The 16,242-nt window shown below is 38.9% G+C and overlaps 1 protein-coding gene across 1 annotated transcript in view; it reads left to right on the top strand.

Annotated features, from left to right (window-relative positions):
• MSH3 (mutS homolog 3) overlaps positions 1-16,242 on the top strand; it is a 158,437-nt gene that overhangs the window by 51,460 nt on the left and 90,735 nt on the right. The window contains exons 11-12 of the mRNA XM_046667722.1: positions 3,720-3,804; positions 6,509-6,618. Of these exons, the coding sequence (XP_046523678.1) occupies positions 3,720-3,804; positions 6,509-6,618 (195 nt within the window). The remainder of the gene's footprint in view (positions 1-3,719; positions 3,805-6,508; positions 6,619-16,242) is intronic.

The following is a 16,242-nucleotide window of genomic DNA, read 5'->3' as shown; positions in this document are numbered from 1 at the left end:
AGTCTTTACTTTCATTAGTAAAACTAATGACATCTGATGGGTAGAGATCAGAGATACTGCTAAATATCTTAAAATGTACAGGGCATCCCCCTACAAAAAATTATTGAGCTCTTGCTTTCCTCTGGACTTTACCTTATGTACTTTCTCCCTTTTCTGATTTTGCTGTGTATCCTTTCACTGTAATCAATCATAGCTGTGAGTACGACCATGTGCTGAGTCCTCCCAGTGAATCACTGAACCAGGCAGTGGTCTTGGGGACCTGTTATACACCTTTCTTAGTATTTTCTTCTCTAAGGTATTTATTGGCAGCATTTGTGAATGCAAAGATAGTTTTTTTGTTTAATTACAACTCAAGTAGAAGTGAACTACAATAAAACTGAAATTTTATAATATAATTTATAGTCATAAATAAAATTAACCACTGAAAGCTTAGGCAAATGGTGAAAGTATGAACTTTGGAAACTGCACGTAAAGAACTGTGTCCCACTATAGAGTTCATATGTAATGGGGTAGTTTTTTTTCTTTGTTTCCATTTTCAAATAATAATATTTAAATAAGATCTTTGTAAGGGGTTGATTTTTCATATAACATTTGTAGCTTTACTGCTTTTGTCTGAATCAGAAGATTGGTTTTCTTTTTTTTAAAGTTGTGTAGGAATGATATAGAGTCTTAAATTTCTCTGACAAGTTTTCAGCCAGAACATTTCTTCCCATTATAAAAGTTGAGGAAAAAGAAAGCATCCTTTGTATTTTTGTTGTCTGAAATATTAATGAAGTATTTTCCCATGTTACTTATGAGATTTCTATCCCGGTTCACACAGCATGAACTTTAGCCAGGCATTCTGTATGAGATTGATTTCAAAGCGCATAAAATTTGGCTTCTTCCAAAAGGATAAATAATTTAGGATTGAGTGTTTCAGATCAGTGATCGTATACCGTTGAATTGCTAAGGGTGCTGGCAGATAACAACTCTTAGTTCAAAAATGTATATAATTCCTAATGGAAATAGGCACTGACAGAAGGAAATTTCTTTTGTATTTGGAAGGAAGAGTCCCAACTCCAGAATACATTATCAGCCAAACATGTGGGAAACCCAAAAGCGTAGTTAGTTCTTCTTACAGTTGCTTGATAATTAGTGTTCCATAGGAATAAGTCTGATTTAATATTGCCTAGTGGTTGATCTCCTTTATTAAAATCAATGTAGATGTCAGTTTGTAGAAACTCTTTATTTCTCACTGCATCTACTTTGAGATTTAGATGACTTCTTCAGTAACAGCAAAAACAATAAAATAAAAAAACCATATGCACATCTCATCAATACTACTAATTAAGAAAAGAACCTATACTTTTTCTCTCTGAAGATCTGGTGTTGTGAGCTAACTTAAGCCTATTTGGTTGTTCATGGTTATTGGGTACTTTTTGATACTGTAGATATTGGGACTTCCGGTGATTATATGTAGGTAAGGGCTCCAAGCTTCCTCTCCAGCTGTCTCTCTGCCAAGCGTATGTGAGTCCAAACCAAAGGCTGCCACACGTAGACATTTTAGCAAGCAGGCACAAGAGCAGTCACATAAACTCTTCTGTAAGCTCCATGAAATTCCAGTTCTCCATCTTGATGTCCTGACAGTGCCTTGCTTCACAGGTTCACTTGAGGCATGATAGGAGCACTTTTAGTTGGAATTAGGTGATAAAACCCTCAGATAATTGGTGGAGTGGAGGATGCTTCCAGAATCTTAAACCTAAGACACCATTCCTTGGGGTATGGACTGTTGGGTATACAATTTCTTGTGAGGGTGAAGGCAGCTGAGCAGTATTTCCGGACAGCTTACACATCTTAAATGCCGCTTATTTATCTTGCACCTCTGGCGTTCATGGGAAATAAAGGCAGCTAGCTGAGATGTTTTTAGGAAAGGCTACTGGATTATGGGGTTTTGATGGTTCTTGATTATGGGTCTTTCTCACAAGCCAGCTAAGAATCCCCCCAGAGTTCATGTCTGATTAAGGTACTCAAGAATTAATTGTGTAGGTTAAACCTAACTGTGAGGAACAGGAGAATTAAATGACTTATATTTAAACGCATGACAGTTGGTTAGATTGCAACTTATAGTCCAGGCTATCGGCTCTTCCAGCTTGGATCTTTGGCCATGAAGCTGTTAAACACCTGTTACCTACACAACCAATCACTACCTGATTGTTTCTTCTTGAAAATAATGTCTTATATCTTATTACTGTCCCTGCGTGTTTCACAGATGTTTCTGAGCTTGGTGTCTCAAAGGAGACAAACAAACCCAAACTGGCTTTCCCATAGGAAGATGGCAGACATTTGCTGAGCATCTACCTTCTGTTAGGCTCTGCAGGTGCTGCAAAAGGTCTAAGACATAAATAACCCTTCCCTTCAAGGAGCTTCAGTCTATTAATGAGGGTAACAGAAGAGCATAAATTGCTGTAATGCAAGGCAAATTAACTGCTACAAGGAGACAAAGGGCCACATACACCTTCTATCAGTCAGTGTTGGAGTTGCTTCCCTTTGAAAATCATCGATAAGTTATCCTCCTTTGGAAGCTAGGTCAAACTTGTCACAGATAAATTACACTGCCACAGGACAGCATTCAGTTGCTAGGCAACATTCCGAGTATGCAGTAAGTTCTTTCTGTTTCAGGGCTCTGGAGCTTTAGATGCAGGAGTCATCTAGACGTGAAGGCATCTCTCAGTGAGCACTGGCTCTGATTTTAGGCTCTAGATTCTTGGATGAAGCTTGTTTCCATAACTGGCTAGGGAAACTGGATTGTATTTAAATCCCATTACAGCCGTAATAAGTGTGGTTAGATTTATAATGCAAGCATTCATGCTTTCTCTCCAAATGGTTTAGCGACTTGCGTTATTTTTCTTGCCTTTCAAAATAAGCCAGTAAGTCTGTAAGAGCTGTTGATAGAAATGTCAAGGGAATGGCTTCTAAAGGAAATTGAATTACTGTATTAGTAATGCATTGATGAATATATTTTTAACATGAAAGACTAATAAGGACAAAATTGGAATTGTGCATAAATTTATTAATCATATGGCAACTCAATACTCAAGTCTATTTGAAATTTATTGAACTTTTAATCTTGTTTGGGATAGTTACAAGGACACAAGGAAAATGTAAATTCCTTGAGCTTAAAGAAATAATTTCTGCCACTTTTCAGTTTCATACTCTATAAAACATTAGTAACACTAATGTGTGTTGTTAATTACAGGGTAAATAACGTTTGTTGTACAGATCAAACTTGATTAAAAGCTGTTAAAGAGTTTATCAAGATGATCACATGCTAAAGAATAAGGAGGAGAACTTTTTTAAGTGTCTTGACATATTTTTCTAGTTAATTTGCATAGCTTTTCCTAAAGATATTACCACTTGCTCCACCAATAATAAAAGATTATGTTTGGGTTTATTCCTGGAAATGTAAAGAAAAAACAGAAAAATGGTGGTACCATTGACTTCCCTTCCTTGTCCTTATTTTGGTGTGAGAGCAGCTGTCCTTCTTTTGCATCATTCTTTTTAACGGCACCAGCATCAATAGCTGACAATATTCAAAAGGTGAATATTCTTTTTACTCCTTTTGGTTTGATTTCCTATCAGAGCTAACTTTTCTCCTAAGGTTACCAGAATATTTTCAGTGCCTAAATTAGTTTTAAAAATTTCTTTACTTACATCATGGCTCATATTTCATTCTTTTATAGGAATTTTAAACAGTTCTCGGGTGAAATGGAATTTATGACAATTAATGGAACGACATTGAGGAATCTTGAAATTCTGCAGAATCAGGTTAGATAAACAAAAGACTCATTGGTTCAAAATGGTTTTGAAAAAAAATTGGAATAAGGTGTCCATCTGTTCATAGGAGTGCAGGTGAAAATAACAATATTGTCTTCAGCTGACTGTTCTGCCTGTCATCTGTTTATTAACTGATAACTGCAGTGCTCAATTTTTGGAGAATCAAATACATTAGGTACTTCCCTAGTTACTGTGGGAGCTGTGGAGCTTTTTTAATGATTGAAATGGCATGCTCATCCTGATAATTTCTGTATCAAATATTTCTTTAGAAGGACATCATCTTTGAAAATTAATATGAAGTGGATTGTTTTGGTCCGCTGGTTATATTTTTTCTACATACCTTTAACTTTTTATTGAAATGTCTGCAGTCTTATTTCATTATCCAGCATATAAAACAAGTTACTGTGATACTCAGACTGTAAGATGCATAGTATTTCGCTTCACAAACTTTCATCATTGTTTGCATTTTGATGAATTAGGAAGATAATGGAGACGTTAAAATTATTGCTTTCATTTATTATCAATTGGAAATGTGAGATATTACATTTTAAAACTAATGTTATTATAAGATAAAATCATAGAAGTAAAAGCAGTTCCAAGTCATTTGAGTAAGTAGTGGAGAAGCTGGACCATCTGACTCAAATGATTTAAAGCTCTTCAAAAATATTTATTAGTTCTGTGAATTAAAGTAAATGCTGAATTTATTCTCCTGACTCCTGGATTTATTACTAACTAGTTTCTTTCACTTAGTTTCTTCTTACTCCCAGCTATCTTTGTCTACTAGAGTCAGCCTTACTTTTATTCAATAACATTTTTATCTTGTCATTCCATTTATCCAGAAGTTGAGAGTCTTTCCTGCAAGTCTTGCTCATCAGCTGTACATTCATGCACTACACAACGACGTTTATCAGTGATGAACAGCATATATGATGATAGTCCCATAAGATTAGTACCATAGAGCCTAGGTGTGTAGTAGGCTATACCATCTAGGTTTGTATAACGCTATGATGTTTGCACAATGATGACATCACCTAACAACACATTTCTCAGAACGTATCCCTGTCGTTAATTGACACGACTGTATATACATCCGCATGATAGGAAACAAGTAGTAGGAATAAAAGGACATTTCTTGGCTGAAGAAGAGCTCACTGTCAAAGCCTGCAGACACAATGCTGGCATTTGAAGCTTTCCTTCCTTCTGCTACATCCTCCCTGTTCAAATCCTACTACAGTGGAATCAGTTCTGAAATCAAATTCCTAAGGCAAAAATCAACTGTAATCGAAATACCCTTTAAAATCTCTTTCATTATTGGGATGTGAGCCCTTGTAGAAACAGAAGCTGAGAATTAGCATCTTCTGCCTATCTTTGCACTTCAATTTTGGCCTCTGTACCATAAAGCAGTGGAAAAGGGTGATGGGCAGGGGGCTGGGTGTCAGGGAGAGCGAAGGTGTAACAAGACTTGTGTCTCTCCCATCTTCCCCTCTCTGGTCTGAGCCTGCTTCTCCAGGGATGCCAGGTAACTGGAGAATGATTCCCCTCCACCGTCCTCTTCAGGGGACGCTGTGCTGTGGTCAGGTCACTGGGGCTCCTGTGTCAGAGGGATGGTGCAGCTGCTGATCTGGACTGCCCTTGTAGGCCAGCTCTGCCTGCTTAGCTCATACTCCAGGGAGCCCTCCGTGACCACTGTAGCTTCTGTGTGTGCTCTGCTTTAAATTCCTAAGACCTGGGGAACTTACGTCGGGACTTTTCCAGTTGGTTTCTGCCAGGTGGCATTATGCCCTAATTATGTCTCCTTATAATTTTCTTTTATTCTTGGATGTAAGTGCCCTGAGGAAGGGCCATGTCTTACTATACCTTACCAGTCGTACTACTGAGCACATAGGAAGGGTTCTCTAAGTACCTGCTTGTTGATTTGAAGGAAAAGGAAAAGTTAAAAAAAAAACCATTCAATTGAAAACCACAATTTTATGTTCCAAATAAGATTCAAACCTATTAATAGACTTTTAGTAATATGATAAAAGCTTGGTTAAAATTAACTACCATCTCTAGTTAATCGTAATTTTTTTTATGGCTTCACTTTCAAGTGACAAAGCATAGATAGATAAACCTTTATAAGGATTTAATAAAACAGACTAAAATGAGGCCCTTCCAGGGTAAATTCCAAGAGTGCAGTGCAGGCTCCCTTCTTTCCCCAGCATTTGTTCAGTATTGTCTTGAGAGCATCGAGCGTTACAATGGTAAGACTTAGGAAACAGAATATACTGAATGGCCAAAGGAGAATTAAATTATTTTCACTCTCCTTCCCAAGACAGGAAAGTATACAGTTATATTTTTAAGATGCTGAGGACAAACATGTTTCATAAGAGGCTTCTCAGTAATTTATTCTTACTTAACTAAAAACTACACATAGCCTTTACCAAAAGCTACATGCTAACTATCCCTTTTCTGTACTAAATATCAATACTTTATATCTTGTGTGCGTATAGATATATATGTGTGTTTGTGCATGTATATAGTCATTCATCAAATATAGAATGAACACTTGTTATGAGCTGTACTTTGTGCTAGGTATGTGTATTTAAATGTGTATTAAGTATGGGCATTTAAAATTGGGGTTTATGGAATAATTATGGCACATGAACAACTAGCACAATTGTGTAATTAATAAAACTTGTTTTCTGGACTTTCTTAGACTGATATGAAAACCAAAGGAAGTTTACTTTGGGTTTTAGACCATACTAAAACTGCATTTGGGAGACGGAAGTTAAAGAAGTGGGTGACCCAGCCACTCCTTAAAATAAGGTAAAAGGAATTTTTTTGTGTGTTTAATCTGAAATTATATAAAATTGTGAAATTAAAGGTATGTTAGCCTCCCTAAAACCAAGGTTACCATGGTTTATAGGAACACTGTTTTATAATTGAGGAAGAAGCTATTTTGTATTTGGCAGTAGACCATGTAATATTGTGAGGATGCTTTTCTTTGTCCGTAAGAATGAGCCTGCTTGTGGATTGGAAGACAAGGGGTGTGTCTGGGGAAAGTGAGTTGTTTGGTTAGTTGGGGTCATCAGTAGCATAAGGGGTAGAGGGAGAGGGGCTGGAGGGATGGGGTGCTGCCTTTTGTAGGGGGCTCTGAAGGCTAGGCTGAGGAGTTGGTAGCCAGAGGAAGTTAATTTGGTGATCCTAAGCATGGGATGGATAGGATCAGAGCTAGGCTTGTGTGTAGGACCGACAAAGTGTTGGTGCTAGGGGGACAGACAAGTGAGCAAGTTCTTGGAGAGGCTCTGAGACCCGAGCTAAAGCAGTCACAGTGGGAATCCAAAAGAGAAGCCAAGTGTGAGATGTTTAGGAAAGCAGAATGAGTGCACCCGGAGCTCCTGCAGGAAAGGAGCTGAGTCTGGTCCCTGGAACACGGTGGTTTCTGAGCTTGTCTGCACTTTGGATCACCTGGCAGGCTTTACAGATACTCATGCCTGTGTCCAGACCCCAGGGGTTGTGATTTGATTGGTCTTCGGTGTGGCCTGGGAGTTGGAATTTTTAAAAGCTCCCCAGATGATTCCTGATATGTACATAAATTTGGGGACTCTGACTAGAACAGCGCCTGTCACTTAGTAGGAGCCTGGTAAATGTTTACTGAATGAATGAATGCATGCATGCTATTATGTATTGCCCTCTGACAGTGTACCAGCATTTAAGACTCAAAATCATCCTCTGAGGTAAGTCCTTGAGATGAGTAAACCAATTCAGAGAGCTTCAATACTTGCTGAATGTTTCATAGCTGGTAGAGTCCAGGTTTAAAACCAGCACTGACTCCCAGCCCGAGTGGGACTTCACCATCTTCCTGAACAGCTTCCCTTGTGGGTAGAGCAGCGTATGGTGTGGTAGTGAAGAGAGCTGCTGCGTGTGGGCTCTGTCAGCTGAATGAGTCAATCCCACTAAGCCCCCACCCACAGTGTCACCTTTGAAATGGTGAACTCCCTCCTCCCAGGGTTGCTGTAAGGAGTACAGTGAGACAGGAATCCCAACTACCATTTTTGAGCTCTTTGTTTCATGCCAAGCACTATGCCAGGGGCTTTATTTGCATTGTCTCTTTTAACCTGCACAGCGGCCCCGTGTTGTCTTCATATTCCTCTGTGCTTAGTAGTCATCTTCCATAAAGGACAGCAGATGTTGTTAGTGGTAGTAATGAACTTTAAGACGTTGTTTTGATGATGATGGTTATGAAATTGCTTTGGCTTTTAGTGGATCCCTCCAGTCGTTCTTCTTGACCATAATGACCTTTGGACAGGAGAAACTGACTAGATAAGGAAGAAATTCTTAAAGTGGGCTTATCTACTTTGGTTCAATATTCAAATGAGATTAGGATACCTCATGGAGCAAAAGCAGACGAGATGGCTTCCTGCAGGCAGTCTGTGTACAGCAATGTAAGAGATGTGGCATTCTGGCTGATGGAAAGACATCTACCTAAGCATCCACAGCAGGTCTTACTATTTTATTTGCTTGGTGAAAATATTCAGCAGAAACAAAGTCACTAGCAGAGTTTTTCATGTAAATTAAAATTTTTATTTCTATTGTTAACTTTGGTTTTTATAACCAGGATTAATTTGAGATAAGTTCAGTAAACCATGTTGTAGGTTTTTAAGGGCTGAAACTGTATCTCTTGGGATCCTACCTTCTCAGAAAGGCTGAGAAAATATGTCATGCATCGAACGCTGATTCTTTCTGAGTGTGAACTTTAGACCTGCCTAACACTTATATAGCTGGAAACAAACACACAAATCTTTTTAGTTTGCCCTTTTTATTTTAGGTCATAGTTTTCAAACTTTTATCTTCCTAATCCATTAAAATCCACTTCAAAAGAATTCCAGTTAAATCTTATTGGCACTTGCAACCTATTCCAAACCTTGAGAAAATCTTCAGCTGATTGGTCAGTGGTTCAACTGTATCTTTATTGTTGTTGTTTTTATGCTAATATAAGTGCCATGCTGATTACGTCAGTGGTTCATTTAGGCTAATAATTTGTCTCTGACATTGGCAGCCAATGATTAGTTTAGGGCCTAGTTTTCTTCTACAATGAGATAATAAAACAAATAACTGGTGACAAGGGAATTTTGCAAGATAAGGCAGATCTCCCAAGTTCTCTAAGAGCACATTATTTGTCAGTCATCCATGAGTTCCCTTAAATCCCTTAAGATCTTCTTTATATTTTTAGCCTATTTTAGCTCTCAGGGCAATCACACGGTTTGTAAATCCAGGACCAAGTGTTTCAAGTTTCAGAGGATTTTCTACCCCCACCACATTTTATTCTATAAAATGGCCTCTTTGGTGCAGAATTTTATTAGTAACTTTTACAGAGTATAAATGGCTTTTACCCTACACTTATTGACTGATTCAGAGAAGTTACTTAGATTATTGAGACTGGATTTTACTTTACTGAAACTACATTGGCTTGTGCTTAGGTTATGCTTTTTTATGTATTGTGGCCTGTACTTTTTATCAGTTCTGCTAATTTTAGGCAAGAAGATTCTTCAGTGTAGTTCTGTCTTCTCCTTGTCTATGAATGTCACATTGGCAAGCCGTTAGTCCTAAGACCTTTTAAAATTAAATTATATTGAATTCGTTTTCTTGAGGCTCCATCTTTGAATTTCTTGTGCTTGTTTGAGTTGATATTGTCAGTCTTTATACTATATACACCGTGTGTACTTTATTGGTTCTTGTCAAAAAGCCCAAAAATACAAATTCTGCTTGTAAATATTGATAGATGGGGGAAAAAGAAAACCTTGAAAAGTATGGGATGAGTCTCTAAATGATGTTTTAGTGAAATAATTTCCAAGGCATATTTGATCATCTTAGAAGAAATATTCAAGGTTCAGTAACTCACTCTCTGTTTAAAGATATTAAACAAAAATAACTTAGGAGTTTCTTGGTGGATGCCTCTTCTTCTACTTCCACCGTTGGCTCTGGGACCTCTTCTCACTTTCACCACTACTTAAGATCCTGTCTGTGGCCATGACTTCTCCTGTAACTCATATGCTCATGACTTGTCACCCTTCTCTCCAGCAGCTCCAGACCCGCATGTCTGCTAGGACGTCTCTGCCTCAGGAAATGTTCAATTTGAGTGCACATACAGATTGGAAACAAAGCATTTCCTTCAGTGAGATAGTGGTTTCTTGGAAACACAGCTGTATGTATGTGTGTGTGTGTGTGTGCGCACACGCACACATACAGCACAGCAGATTATTAACCACAAAGCAAAATCTGGGAAATCAGTTCCTCCCCGTCTCGTGGATGAATTGTTCTGATTAACAGTGAAAACGTTGACTCTCTGGCAAGAAGTAGTAGTATATCATCTTGCCTTTTTGTAAAATCACTTTTTATAAAAGGCAGTCAGATGAAAGCCTTTTCATGAAAGGCTTTTTGTTTATTATGGAAACTAAGCATCTCCGTGCCTCTGGTCTTGCCTTTCTCTATTTTTACTCTGCACTTCCATAGATTATTTTTTTTCACTGTATATCTGATTATGTTGCTCCCTACTATTCACAGTTCTCACCAGAAGCTGAGGTGTAATTTATTTCTCGACCTTTGTACAGTCTGTTCCCTTTTTATGAAGTGGAAACTTGTACTAATTTTTGTTTCCCTTCTAGTGTGCTGGCTGCTTCTTCAGTTTCCTTTGCTAGGTGTTCATCCTCTGTGTATCCTTTAAATGTTGGAGTTGCTCAGAACTGAACCTTAGGAGCTCAGCCTGCTTCCTTCCCTTACCCTCCCCTCCCCTCCTCTTCTCACCCTCTCCACCTGACCCCTGTGAACATATCTATTCTCATGACTGTAAATACCAAAATGTCAGTCATTCCCAAATTTGTATGTCTGATCCTGACTCTCTTCTATTCTCCAGGCTTATATATTCAACTTAGATTCATAAACACATAGGTGTATCACAGACATCTGAAACTTAATATGTTCAGCCGTGTTCTTCCTCCTGGTTTCCCCACTCTAGGAACCAGCACCTTCATCTAACGAGTTGGTTAGGCCGGAAACCTGGGAATCATTCTAGACATTTCCTTTTTAACAACCACATCCAGTCTAATACTAAATCCTGTTTTTTTACCTTGAAAATATGTCCAGAGTCTGTGCATGTCTTGCCATCACGACTGCCATCGCTCTGGTCTAAACTACCATCAGCTGTCGCTTGGACTGCTGCAGTGTCCTAACTAATGTCTTTTTCAAAATAAAGACTGAGTCTGGTCACCCTCCTGCCTTAGACTCTTCATTGGCTTCCCATTGGGCTTCAAATAAAAGACCAATTCTTTAACATGGCTCTTCTATCTGACTCTTCCCTGCATTCACGCTTTTATTGTCTTCTGGTCACTCCGGCCTTCCTTTGGTTCTCAAGCATCCCAAAGCTTTTTCTCATCTCATGGTCTCACATTGCTGGTCTCTCTACCTGGAATGTTCTTCCCTTTCTCTTCAATCCTTACATAGCCAACTCCTTATCCTTTAGGACTCACCTTAAAGTGTTACTTCTTCAGAGAGGTTTTCTCTGACCTCCTAATCTAAATTATGTTCCTTGTATCATTCTTTGATACCATATAGGACTTATCAGGATTGATATTTGTTTGTTTAATATCTATCTCTCACTAAACTATGTCTTTCATTTATAATAACTAACCTAACTCTGATAAATCCTCCTTTTTCTCCTTCCTCCCTCTGTAGAAAGTTAACTCCTCTCAATTTTGTCCAGCTTGTTTCCCCTCCACCCGCAACACACATACAGAATGCATCGCGGGCTCATAGTGCTTTGAATATAATAGATGATCAGAAAGTATGAACAAATGAATCCATTTGAAAATCTTAGGGTTCTAAGTAGGCTTTGAAAATAAAGGCACATGTATGGAAGGGAAATTTATTTTTCTAAGAAAAACTCCTTAATTTTAAAAGAACCTAAGAAGCAGTTTTCCTTTATGTGATTCCTTGTTTTAGTTTCTCAGAATTGGTTCTGAGAAATCATTTTTACCCTTTTATGGAATAATTGCTTGGTCAAGTCTGAAAACATTGTACTTAACACTGGAAGCAATGGTTTGGCAACATCTTGCATTCTTGTCAAACCCCTAGTGGAGTTAGAGTAGATAGAAGTTATTCAGAGCAATCGTGTGCCTGAGTGAGGAAGCCAGGCTGGGTGATAGAAAGGGGCTGTCTTCACCTCAGGCACAGCTAGTTTTAAGTATCATGTAAAAGGTCTGACTCTTAACTCTAAACACATCTGAGTCACAATTTATTTGCTTAGAAATATTTGGGCACACTCTGCTTTTCTATGGCTCCTTAAGGTCATACTTGTAGAATTTGAATTCCGTAATGAGTGATTTAAATAGTGTATTAGTTTGCCAGGGGTAACAAAGTACCACAGACTGGGTTGCTTAAGCAACATACATTTGTCTCACAGTTCCGGAGGCTGTAAGTCCGGGATCAAGCTGTCAGTAGGATTGTTTGTTCCTGAGGCTTGTGGGGGAGAATCTGGTCCACGCCTCTCTCCTAGCTTCTGGTGGTTTGTTGGCAATCTTTGGTGTTGCTTGACTTGTAGGTGCCTCTCTTTTATCCTTGCCTTCACATTCGCGTGGTGTTCTCCCTGTGTGCATATCTCTTCACATGGCGTTCTTTTAATAAGGATGTAGTCATACTGCATTAAGGGCCTACCTTATTCCAGTATGACCTCATTTTAACTAATTACGTCTATAATAACCCTATTTCCAAGTAAGTTCATGTTCTGAGGCACTGGGGGTTAGGTCTTCAACATGTATTTTTGGGGGACTCAATTCAACCCATAACAGATAGACTCAATTATTTCATATCTTTCCTCCTCTTGGCACAAGTAGATGGAATGTACTCATCTCTTGAATGGAAACAAGTGTTTTGATTATCATTTGCACTTACTGTACATTTATCTAACATCTGAAGTAACGTCGTAAAAAACCATTGAATTTCATAAATTGCAAACCTGCAATTTTATGCCCATAGTACAGTACTCTGAAAAATCATCCGTCTTTTCTTTGAAAAACATTCTGGACTGTATGCTGTCCAGGTGAAGGTGTTTATGCAAAATATTAGATTGATTTTAGGGATGAAAAAGAAACTTTTATGTTAAAAAGTAAAGTAAGGGAAATGTTGAGTAGAAAGGAGCAGAGGTCTATATCTAGGAGCTGAGGACAGAAAAGTAGCCAAGGGCGGGAGGGAGCTGGCTGAGGCTGAAGAGGCGAGATCTGTTACTATGTGAGTGCGTCTGTATGAGAGAAGCAGGGGACTAAAGCTCGAGGGATCAAGTGAATGGAAAGAAAATGGCAGGGTGGGGAGTCAGTGTCTAACTGTGCTGCTTTTTTTAAAAAATATGTATTATAAGTGTTAATTCTTTCAACCATTGCCAGAGATGGTGATTGCTTCATTTTATAGATAAGAAAAACTAAGACTCAGGTTAATTATCCATGATCATCTCACCAAGCACATAGGGGACCGTCTGAAAGCACAGTTTTGGAGTCACTGAGACTCCAGCTGGACTTCTGATTCCCTCACTCAGTGTGTCACTTTGGACAAGTCATGAACTTTTATGCACCTCAGTTTCTTCATCTGTAAAATGGAAATGACAATACCTACCTCCTAGTGTTGTGAGGACCAAATGAAACAGTATGTATAAAGGATTAGTGTGGTTCCTAGCATCAATTATGTGGTCAAGAAGATAGCTGTGTCCTTTATAGTACCAAAAAATTGGAAACAACCTAGTTATGAGGAGAGGAATGGAAAAATAAACTATGTAGTCATGCATTAGAGTATTACACAGCAGTTAAAATGAATGACCTGCGTCTGCATGTATCAATATGGGTAAGTCTCCAAAAAAACAGTGTTGTAAACGAATGCAGAGTGTGATACCATTTATTTAAATTTTATAACAATAACCTGTTTTGCTTGGAGATTCAGACATAAATGGTAGAAATACAAAAACGGGAAGTAAAAAGGATATTTACTAACATCAGGAAAATGATTTCTTCTGGGAGGAGGAAAGGGAAAGGAATACAGGTGGGGTAGTGTTTATGTGTGTTTGCAGTGTTTTATTTTTTAAAAAGTAAATAATTGTGTAGAAAATATGGTACATACACCCATCCATATGTGATTTTTTAATTTTAATTTTAATTTTTTTTTGAGGAAGATTAGCTCTGAGCTAACTGCTACCAATCCTCCTCTTTTTACTGAGGAAGACTGGCCCTGAGCTAACATCCGTGCCCATCTTCCTCTACTTTATATGTGGGACGCCTACTACAGCATGGCTTGCCAAGCGGTGCCATGTCCGCACCTGGGATCCAAACTGGCGAACCCTGGGCCACCAAAGTGGAATGTGCGCACTTAACCACTCTGCCACCAGGCCAGCCCCAATATGTGATTTTTTTAAATGGTGCTGCTACCACACCTTCACCACCATCGTAATCAGGTAAAAGTGAGACTCAAACCCGAGCCCATCCGTCCGGAAAGCCCATGTTAGACTCAAGAGCATGTTTCCCAGCACATCTTATTTTAGAAAGATGGGAAGATGGTCATCAGGTGACCTGGCTGGAGGCTTCCAGTGATGACAGGGAGGAAAGAAACCTCCGTTTCAGTTGTCCAGAATCTGTCCTGGCCAGTTCTTCTCTTCCACCTGACGCTTGTCTGTGTTTCCTCTTTCGCCTGCAGCTATAGTCGGGTTGCGAGGAGAGTTTGCAAGGACTGCCGCTATGAGTAGGCAGAGTCTTTGTGTGCCCTCCCAGAGTGGCACAGCCGTGAGTAACGGAACACTGTCATCTTATGTGGTGGGTTGGGGTCACAACCTTTCTCTTTTATTTAATGCTCTAAACTTGACTGAGTCCTGGGAACTTAGGAAGGTCAACTTCATGTTCTGATTGACTAACACACATTAACATATTTGTTAACACTAAAGATAGTGCATTGGTTGGGGAAAATTGCTAGCAAAAAGACTCCCAAAAGTTTAATGGCTCTAATAGAGTAGAAATTGATTTCCCCTTTTTCTTCTTTGCATGAACAATTCAGGACCTTTCCAGATGGAGAGTAGGCTGGGACTCTCATCACATAGCATTTAGGAACTCCAGAGACTCTTCAGTCTTAAACATGTGACTTCCAAGGTCATCCTGGGCCTTGACTCCCAGCCAATGCAGCACGGAGGATATATGTTTTTGGTTTTTATAAGTCTGATCTTGCAGTGGCAAATGCCACTTCTGCCCACATCTCATTGGCTAGAACTCATTCTGATGATCTCACCTAACTGCAAGGGAGGCTAACAAATGTTTGTCAAGGACAAAGAAGAAATATTTAGTGAATACCTAGCAATCTATTGCTGGAGATGGCTATTTTTTCTTTACTTTTGTGTTGTTGTTTCAACTCTGTTGTATTTTTTTTTTGAGCATTTGAAAAATTAACTTACTTAAATTTCTGAGCAGGCAATACGTTCATGTAGTTCCAGAGTTTAAAACTGAAAAGATGTACAGTGAAATGTTTGCCTCTCATCCCTGCCCCACATCTGCCCAGTTCCTACTGGATAATCATGGTTATCATTTTCTTGTGTATCCTCCCAGAGACTTTTTGTTTTAAAAAGCAAACAAGCAAATATGAATCTATCCTTTCCTCTCTTTTTACATAGACGGGGGCATAATATACACAGTGCTCCATACTTTGCTTCTTTCCCTTAGTAGTGTAAGATAGAGGGGACAAAGAAGTATTTCCATCTTGGCCTAGTCTTATCAGGGGGAAGAGTTTCCAAGAATTCTCAACCGCGGGCCCACTCTCACTCAGGTTTGTTAGTCCAATCTGTACTATCTGTGTGGTCTGGCAATTTCCAAGTTGTGAAGTTTATTAAAATGGTCCCATTGTGCCTCAGGGTCCCTAGCAGAAGCAAATGCGAATCCTCCCCAAAGCAGGACATTCTCTGTCTAGGCCTCCTGGGCATCTCAAAGAGAAAGCTCTGCCACAGGCTCACAAACCATGATTACAGAAGACATGGGGAAACAAGTAACCATGAGTGTGAGTCAGCAGAAACTATGCGCAGTAGAATTAGAATCCCAAGACCTTCAGATAATGGGTTATAAAGGTAAATGTCAAACCACCAAGTTAAAAGAAATACAAAGAGCACAGAACAAAAATACTATCAAAAGAGATCAGGTCGATTTTTAAAAAGAGCCACATACAACTTTTAGAAACAGTGGATGGGTTAAACAGGAATAGATGCAATAGCTGCAATGCAGGATCATCTGAAGAGATTACCTGGAGTGTAGCACCAGGAGACAATGTGACAAGTGACAAAATTGAGAATTAGGAAGTCTGACATAATCCTCATAAGATTTCCAGTAGAAGAAAATTAGACTACGGAGAGAGACAATATTCAAAGGGATAATAAAGGATGAG

This window comes from Equus quagga, chromosome 7, assembly GCF_021613505.1.
Source record: "Equus quagga isolate Etosha38 chromosome 7, UCLA_HA_Equagga_1.0, whole genome shotgun sequence".
In the NCBI taxonomy this organism is placed as follows: domain Eukaryota; kingdom Metazoa; phylum Chordata; class Mammalia; order Perissodactyla; family Equidae; genus Equus; species Equus quagga.
The sequence above is the reverse complement of the archived record's forward strand: the minus strand, read 5'-3'. Positions and strand labels throughout refer to the sequence as shown.